This window comes from Perissodus microlepis, chromosome 23 (genome assembly GCF_051167445.1).
Source record: "Perissodus microlepis isolate ML-2025 ecotype Zambia chromosome 23, ASM5116744v1, whole genome shotgun sequence".
Taxonomy (NCBI): Eukaryota; Metazoa; Chordata; class Actinopteri; order Cichliformes; family Cichlidae; genus Perissodus; species Perissodus microlepis.
The window spans coordinates 12,246,641-12,255,618 of NC_140482.1; the positions used below are offsets into that span (position 1 = coordinate 12,246,641).

An 8,978-nucleotide genomic window follows, 5' to 3' on the forward strand; every position below is an offset into this window, starting at 1 on the left:
TTGGCAAAACATTCGGTATCATTTTATAACACGTGTATATATAAGGCTCATACAGCTACCATATTTGATATGTACTGTAAGTCACAGTTTTCATACACAGTACACTTAATCACAGTTACAGAGAGATCACTGTATTCTAAATGCACGGTTCAGTAAAACAGAAAGGCATTATTGGAGAAGTGGTCATAGAGCACAGTAGAAATCTTCTTTCCATGATCGGGACAGGAAACTTTGTTTTTCTATTTCTACCTGTGGTTTCTAACTACTACATGGAACACTAGATATATTCTATTGCTCATGTATTCTATTGTTCATAGCACAGTTTGCCCCCCCCCCTCCCCCTCCCGATGTATGACAGGTTTTAAGGATACTATACAGGAACTCTATGTGCATATATGTTCAAGCCTACAGCAGGAATGTATTTACACAGCTGATTGTGGATGTGTTGTTTTGTTGTTCTGTTCTTTAAACAATGTAACTTGTGGTAAAACCAAAGAGTTTAATTTTTGAATATAAAAAAATAAGTATATGTCAACAATATATATATATAATTTTAGGGAATAACCAAGGCCTCAATTTAACTTTTCTTAAAATTTGGTGTCAACAAAACATTTAATAAAGAGTTGCCATGAAACAAACTAGCTCGCTACAGGCAAGCTAACTGGTATGCAGACTAACCTTTTTTTGGCTGTACAGTATTTTTTACGCTTTGGCAAAACAACCGTTAAAAGCTTGCCGGATTAGATATTAGCAGTGTCTGTTTGCATGAGTATAAAGGCAACTTCTACTGCCTTACTTTGTCACTGAAGAAAACTTGAACATTTCTAACACAGATGAATATATATGCACATATGTTTAAATCTCACGTAGTGTACCTTTCACTATTCACAGTCTAAAAACACAGTGCCTTAAAGTGGACCTATTTTGTTTTTTTCTATTCTTGGATTTGTATCATGTTAAAGTAATACCGTCATCTCAGGTTGTGAACACAGAGGAGTTAACGAAGGGCAGCCAGTCAGAACAAAATAGGCTTATGTAGAATGGAAATGGTCAATTTTAGACACAACATGAACAGAGGAGTAGCACAAAAGCCCAGGATGAGACAAATAAGGGAGACTTTGAACTATGAATCATGCAGAGGAACTCTATGGAGCTGTAAAAGAGCATAATAGGTCCACTTTAAAGAAAATTCAACACAAACATGATATCTTACAAAAAGTGGTTACTATTAAGAAATAACTTCTTGGTTGTACCAGAGTCACCCACCTGAAAGAAAAAATGCAAACATGGATATAACATTTTAAAAACAACAAAATGCGCACAAACATATGCACAACTGTTTACAGGGGGGCTTTTATCTCAGAGGAAGTGCGTGATTATTAGCAAGTAACTTGTTTTTTTTCTTATTCCTTTCGCTCGCTGACGGCCCATTATTATCGTTACTATAAAATCAGAGCAGCTTCTTTGTTCCAGCACTTTCACAATTGCCTCACCACTCTGTGACCCAAAAAGTCACCTTCAAAAAGCATAAAAAAAAGCTACAAAAACAATTTAAAAAGGCTCAGAGAGTTGGGTTAATAATAAAAATTAAAAGCACAGTAGAATTTGGCCTCATTGCTTTGCTTTGATTGTCTCGTGTTTGGCTTGCTAGTCAATGGAAGTGTAGATGCTGCAGTTAGGAGAAATCCCAAATGGCCTCGGTGGAGTCGGCGGTGGCTGACGCTGGAGTGTGACAGAAAGGGGTGGGGGGGCTGGATACTGGAGGGTCCTCAGGACTGGCGAGGGGCACTGCTGGGTACATGAGACTGAGGAAGGAGTCACTGGTGTGCCTCTTCACCTGTAACAGAACAGAAAGTCCCTGTTCAAACATCAAGTTTTCAAAATAAAAGCCTACTCTTTTAAATTTATTGCTTTTGTTCTGTTTTTGGAGTTTTTCCTTCAAAGAAGACGTCCGACTGAAGAAACCCACCTGCTTGAAGAAGGCGTGGGTCAGCAGCTCAGATGCTGATGGCCTGTGGAAGACAAACAGAACCAACACCAGCATTAAAGTCGGTGTGTCTGTGCTGTAGGTGAATGTGGTTGTATTTCTTTTTAATTCCATCTGACTGCTGATTCACTGAAATCACCTGCGCTCAGGCTGCTGCTGCAGACACAGCTGGACCAGGTTGTGGAGGGTGGCAGAGTGGTTTTTGGGTCCGGGGCTTTGAGGTCGGTCCGTGGGAGCAGCGGTGGTGCTGTGCGTCAGGCTCCCCGTGGCCACACTCTCCCCAATGCCGGAGTCCACCCCAGAGCGCGACACCTTCAAACCCCCCAGCTCTCCAAGCGGGAAGGGAGCCACGTCCAGCAGGCAGCAGTGGGAACCGCGCAGCTTCTGAAGCAGCATCTGAGTGGCAAGATTCACACACTGACACAAACTATAGACAACGATGTCAACATTTGTGTGTAGCTACACATTCTTCTAGAGCAGTTTGGGTATAGCTGATTACCTGAGTGGGTGGCATGTCCTGGAAAGGCACCCTGCCGCTGACTAGCTCACAGGCCACAATGCCCAAACTGTAGATGTCTGACTTCACTCCATAACCGTGCAGGTCCTACTGAGGACAACACCAAAGAGGAGACGTATAACAGGCTAAATTTTAGTTTAAAAAAAAACAAACAAAACAAAAGCGAAAGAAAAAACAAACAAACATAATTTTTGATGATTTTTTTGATCCAGTGTTTGGTCCTCTAAATACTGTCATCTAACACAGAACCTTCAACCATCCTACTGATCAGCCAATAGGAACAAAACTCGGCTTAAATGGAGATGGAATTAAAAAAAGAGCATGTGTGTAGGGTGAGGAGCCCTCTTACACACACATACACGTTTGTTTGGCTATTGTTGTGTGGACTTTATATGTAGCCACTTTGACGTTGACCACTGGACTATCTTGGTGTTTAGAAAACTGATGTAACAAGCGAGGAGCTCACTGATGAAGTGGCATGCTCACCTGTCCTTTTTAGGGAACATCTGTAACTTTTAGCTACTAAAACATGTGTTTACACTCTTCCCAAAGTGCTGCACTAGTAAGATCTGATCTGATATCCTTGTGTTGGTGTTGTCTCTGCATCATCATTGGTCATTTTAACTGACCAATCATGTTGTCTGACTATTCAGTTAGGATTAGCCAAGAAGTTAGCTAATGCTATTAAAAACCCAACCGCTCGTGGCAGATGGCCCCGCCCCTCCCTGAGCCTGGTTCTGCTGGAGGTTTCTTCCTGTTAAAAGGGAGTTTTTCCTTCCCACTGTCACCAAAGTGCTTGCTCACAGGGGTCATATGATTGTTGGGTTTTTCTCTGTATGTATTATTGTAGGGTCTACCTTACAATATAAAGCGCCCTGAGGCGACTGTTGTTGTAAGTTGGCACTGTATAAATAAAATTGAACTGAATTGAAAAGCCATCATTAGCAAACCTACATGAATAACCTAAATTTGGCTAACAGGAACCTAACTTGATAATATTTGTATCATATTGTATAAACTAATAAAGAAAACACCAGAAATCATTTGTTCCAGAAGAGAATTTTCTATAAACAAAGGCTCCATACAATCTGATTGGTCAGATGCAACGTTGCAACAACACCAACATAGACACATGAGATAGTCTCACTGACTATTGCATTATTTTAAAGTATGAATCATGCAAGGTATGGCAGAGCAAAAATCTGGAGCTGGGGATGTGCAGAATTCACTTTGAAGCGGAAGCATGACACCGACCTGTCGCAGTAGTTCAGGGCTGAGCCAGGGCAGCAGTGCCGGGCTGTGGTGGGGCATGTCGAACACGGTCCTCATCCTCTTGCCCTCACGCATCATACTGTAAACACTGTGGAGCCCTGAGAGGTAAACACGCCCCTCCCCTGACAGCAAGATATGACTGGCCTTCACCCCTCTGAGAGGACAGATACAGGTGTAAAAAATACACATTACAAAAGATACAAATACTCTTCCCCTTCTAACACATATGTTGTCTTATAGCTTAGCTTTATAGTGTCTTGTACATTCCACTGACCGGTGAATGTAGCCCATCCGGTGCAGGTATTCCAATGCTTTGAGCACACCGTACAGCAGGTACGCTATCAAGGATTCACTCATTCCATCTGGGAAATATGTCCTCAGTAAAGTATCTGCAGAACCTGCACAGCAAAGCAGAGGGAAGAGACCAGTCGAACAGCTGATTATGGAGCTAGTGCTAGAATTATAAAAATCACAGCACAGGAAAAATAACAAAAAAAGCCATGAAAGCTTCTACATTAGGATAAAAAGCTGTGGATGTGTGGTTGTGGCTGACCGTAGGCCATGAGCGGTGTCAGGACCCACAGCTGGCAGCAGGAGCTGAAAACCAGGCGAGAAGTCAGCAGGTTGGGGTGACGGAAGAGACGGGACAGCAGTACCTCATTCTGGGATTTAATATAGAAATATCCAGTGGATAAAGACACGTGTACAACCGCGTATATCTCAAATACATGACAGCATGTAGGGCTCCAATCACCATGAGCTGCAGCAGCTCCTCCTCGGTGCACTCGTCCAGGTTGGTCTGTTTGACGGCCACCAGCTGGCCAGTAGGGATGTGGCGAGCCATGTTCACCTGGCTCAGATTATTGAAGCCCCGTCCTGTGACACGGTGAGTCGGCATGAAGTGAATTGCACTGCTATTTTTTTTTAAAGATCTTTAACTCATTTTTATGCTTGGATGTGTGTCCTTACCCAGCTCTGACAGTAGCTGGTAGTGGGCCGGCTCGGCCGACAACCCTGTGATGTCATCGCCACCTGCTGGGCCCTGCAGAGTGTACTCAGAACCGTCACAGCTCTGCAGAGACGTACACACAAACAAGGCCAGCAGAACAGAAAACAAACATGATTCAGGAGAGAGCATACACAGATTAAAATGTACAGGAAATCATCTGCGACCTTCATCAGTCCTGACTGTCTTCATATTTGGCTCCTCACTCTCAACACTATATGCTGTTTCTGTCATAACTCGTGCAAAGTCTAAGGTTTTTTTTGGCAAATGGCTTTTCAAATAGTGCAGAGGTGCCACTATGTATTTAAGAGGTTAAGAAAAGTCATGCAATACACAATTTCCCCAAATAAATCATTAGTGTTTATAAGCACAAATGTGTATATGTTGCTAACAAAATTAGTTTGTTGAAGATTTTATAAACTTGCGAGTCTTATTAACCTTACGGACATGTAATCGACACAGACTGTATCCTGTTCTCTGGGGCTTATGAAGCAGTGTTGGTGCTGAAATGTGGAACAAGCCTGATGGAAAGACTAAAAAGCTTTTTGACCGAACCATTTTATCCTGAGAAGTCTGACTTTGGGTGTCTCTTCATATCTAAGGTATTTAAATCACTGTGATAGTCCAACAATATACAAAAACAGCAGACTAAAATACTAAAGAGAGGAATCCCTGGAAGTATGTCTGTTCTGTTTCAGATGACATCAGAGTTTAAGCACTGAATAAAATCTACCTTTGTTGATACTAGCATGCCTAAACAGCTATGCGTGAGAAGATAAATAACGCACGCGGGTGTAAAGTCTCTGAATAACAACAGAAGTGTATGAGGTCAGCAGGGACGGAACAATGGTTTATCCAGAAACACCACAGCTAAAGACATCAAGTACATGTTGTGTAGTAAAAAATGCAATAATTGCTTTGAAAAAAATAGAGCAAATCAAAGTCAGTCTTCACAATTTATAACATTCACTACTTTGTACTATTTTTGAATGCATCTCTTCTGCAAAAAAGAATCATCATTATTCTGTTATTTTCACTTTTTCCTAATTATTTCATTTAAATGTAATTTAAATGCAATGATTGCCTGATTCAAGCAATCCCATCTTTGCATACAACTAAATATCTGTAAGGTTTTAAAGGGAATGCAGTCGAGCCCAGAGCAGAAGGAAACATTCATTTACATATCTGACAAGTCTCAAATATGTTTACCGTGAACACAGCACCGATGTGTTCACCGAACATTTTCCCACTAATTTCTGTACTGACTGCACTGAAATTGTTCCAGTTGTGTTCGCAAACTGGAAGCAAGCAGCTAATGTAAAATAATACCAATGGGCAGGATTTCCTCCTGTCCTCCTCCATTTGTTGAGCCACCAGCTGCCACTTAACCCTACAATCTTCTCCATCTACAACCTCAAAGGAGCTGAAGTGTCACAGTGACATTGGGTTTCTATTTTGCTCCACACTGTGTGAGGTGGCTGCCAGCAGGTGGCGCTGTGACACAGAGAGGAACAAAGGGGAGGGAGTGAGGGGAGGATGCTTGGGAGTATTAGTGATGCAGAGGCTTTCTGGGGATGTCTGTTTCACAGAGACACTTGCATATGTCTTGGACTGATTTCAGGGATACACACTCCACCCCGGGATTTACTCTGCATCAGCAAGAGGAAGTGACATCACACATTAGCTGTACATTCATAATTATTATTAAGTTGCTAATAATGCATATTAAATATAAAGTACTCAATATAGAAGAAAGCATCTAGACTGGAAAATGTAAATGTTTTTGGTGAAGGGGTGGGGGTAGGAGCTTTGGAGTAAAGTCTGATGATGTCATAGTAACGCCCCAAAACCTGAGGGTATATTATAGCAGAGCATTCAAAATGTAACAAAAAAAAGTTGCATCATGGGAATCGTAGGATGCTAATTTATTGGAGCCTCAGGTATTATTATTAGAGTTAAAGGGAACCTTTTAAGCTACATATTGATTCACCAATGAATGACCACATTAAATACGGTCTAATGAAGTTTCTAATAATGTGGTGAGTGCATGTACACTTATCAGTGTATTTTTGGCCGTCTAGGAGGCAAAAATCTTCAGACTGATGTAAATGCTGAATAAGAATTTAAGTCAATCATATGTAAATTTAGGCTGTTATAAACATGGCATAATTACTAGCTTGGTATACAAATATTTGAAAGTTGTATAACGTGGTGTAGGGACTTGTACTGCACACTTGTACTGTTCTGCAGGTCTAGTCAGTCTAAATATATTAATGTAGTCATGAGCAACCTCAGTTGCCTACCAGTCCTAAGGCAACATATATATATATATATATATATATTCTACAAAGATAATTACATTGAGACCTAATTTTTCTAATCTAATCTTTCATTTTAATTTCAAACTTCAAAGAGAAAAAAAACGAGGTTAGAAATTAGCATAATAGGTCATCTTTAAAATGATTTCATTCTCTTTTAAAACTGTCTTTAACAAGACTGAGTAAGTAATAAGCAGCTCCAGACAGGTGACAAATGATAATACGATGAAAGAGCATCAGTGTGACGCCTGTCTCCATGCTGACAGAGTCTTGGCTACTGACCAGGAACTGGTGGCTGATGTCCTCATAGCGCTCCTCTATGTCCATGGGCTGGACCTGAGTGTGGGAGATGCAGGAACAGTCCTAGTGAAGGAGGGGGAGGAGGAGCACATGTGAGACATGCTCTAAAGGAAGAGGAGGAGGAGGGGGGTGGAAAGTGTAGGGTGATGTGCTGCCAGGCAGCGCGGGGGATTGAATAGGGTCAGAGTGAAATGAGGCAGAGAAGCAAGCACAGGGGAAGTAGAGGCCGTGGAGGCACTCTCACCGGGGCTTTTATCGGAAATGGTGAATGGAGAAAGAGAGTTAGAGTGATGGTAACAGGCAGCAAAGAGGCAGCTTATGTGTCCCAAAAGAGTGAGAGAAGAGCTGCATACATAATCAGATGCACCATTTAGATGTGAGGGATGTGCACAGGTAGCCGGTATTAATATCTAACCTACTGCTCGTGTTACTCACAAACTAACAAAAAACTGATTTGAAATCGGCTGATGCCAAATGCATTTCTGAATATCTATACAGAAGACTGATTGAACTCAGAATGTCCCAGCACCGGCTTGAGACAACTGATTCGTGACTATACAAGTAACAAGTCACCCATTCAGCTACACCAGAGGGCATCAACCAAGCAAAACCACATGCGGAGCGATAATCTTACCAAGAAAGACATGGAGTCCTTTTGGCGATGGCAAAACCACAGACTTGGGCATTCATCCGCTCGCAGGCTGCAGGAGACCGATCGCGATGGAGGGAGCGCAGCAATGTAATGTGAGACACACCGAGAATCTCCCCCCACCACCTCACACCTCCACTAGACTAGAAAGCAGCCAGCAGCAGCAGCATTACATCCAGCCTCGGCCATTCATCCATCCAGGCTGCAGCGTACCTGGCTGCATCAGCGGATGGAAATGGAAAGAGTGTCCCCGTTCAGGAGAGTCGCTGTTTTAGCTTTGGGGAAAACTGAGGGCTGGGGGGTGATCCTGGAAAACAGAGTGCTCTGTTATTAACGTCTTTGTTTATAGTTCTTTCTTTCTTTCTTTTTTAAAGGTCGTCCTTACGTCATATTTCGCAATCAAATTCATCCCCACTTCAAGGTTACATTCACTGCAGCCATTTCAGTAAAAGCAGTGGATGATTATTATTCTGTTGTCGTCCATTAATTAATATCCCTGTTAAGCTAACTGTCATATTTTAGCTAGATAATTAGTTGTTGCACGGATTAAATATTAAAAATCAGGACATTTATAGGAGCTTTTGTTTTGGTAGCGAAGAACATTCATACAATATATATATTTGGCTGGTTGAGCATTAAAGTAAAACCTGTCAGTTATATGAGGAAAGAAAAGGAGCAGCTTACCTTCACCCCACAGCAGCTCCGCGCTTTCACATAAACAAAGCAAAAACACCAAGGACAACCCGCTATGCTGAAAGACTTAGCGTTTACAGCTCACACCGCTCCTTCATTTTGTATTACTTTATGGGAAAAGTAACGAGTTTTACTGTCAATGACAAACCGCAAAATAAGCCACAGCGAAAATGTTTTGAGAGGACTTTTAATTTGACACAGACTGCTGACGCTGAATAAAGACGTCATTAGGCTTT

At 41.8% G+C, this 8,978-nt stretch overlaps 1 protein-coding gene across 1 annotated transcript; it reads right to left on the minus strand.

The window, feature by feature from the left end:
- On the minus strand, nucleotides 1-8,974 carry stradb (STE20 related adaptor beta). Its single transcript, XM_084921081.1, has 12 exons — nucleotides 8,734-8,974; nucleotides 8,035-8,356; nucleotides 7,383-7,463; nucleotides 4,746-4,848; nucleotides 4,531-4,652; nucleotides 4,330-4,438; nucleotides 4,051-4,174; nucleotides 3,759-3,930; nucleotides 2,487-2,591; nucleotides 2,127-2,383; nucleotides 1,970-2,012; nucleotides 1-1,837 (listed from the first exon to the last, which is right to left on the minus strand). Exons 2-12 carry the CDS (start codon nucleotides 8,044-8,046, stop codon nucleotides 1,676-1,678), a joined length of 1,290 nt encoding a protein of 429 aa, XP_084777207.1. The 5' UTR covers nucleotides 8,047-8,356; nucleotides 8,734-8,974; the 3' UTR covers nucleotides 1-1,675.
- Nucleotides 8,975-8,978: the final 4 nt, after the last annotated feature.

Coding starts and splice junctions, on each gene's coding strand:
- stradb (XM_084921081.1), bottom strand. Junction 4,849..7,382: donor ACATCAGCCACCAGTTCCTG/GTCAGTAGCCAA, acceptor ACGTCTCTGCAG/AGCTGTGACGGTTCTGAGTA. Junction 4,175..4,329: donor GACACCGCTCATGGCCTACG/GTCAGCCACAAC, acceptor TTTGCTGTGCAG/GTTCTGCAGATACTTTACTG.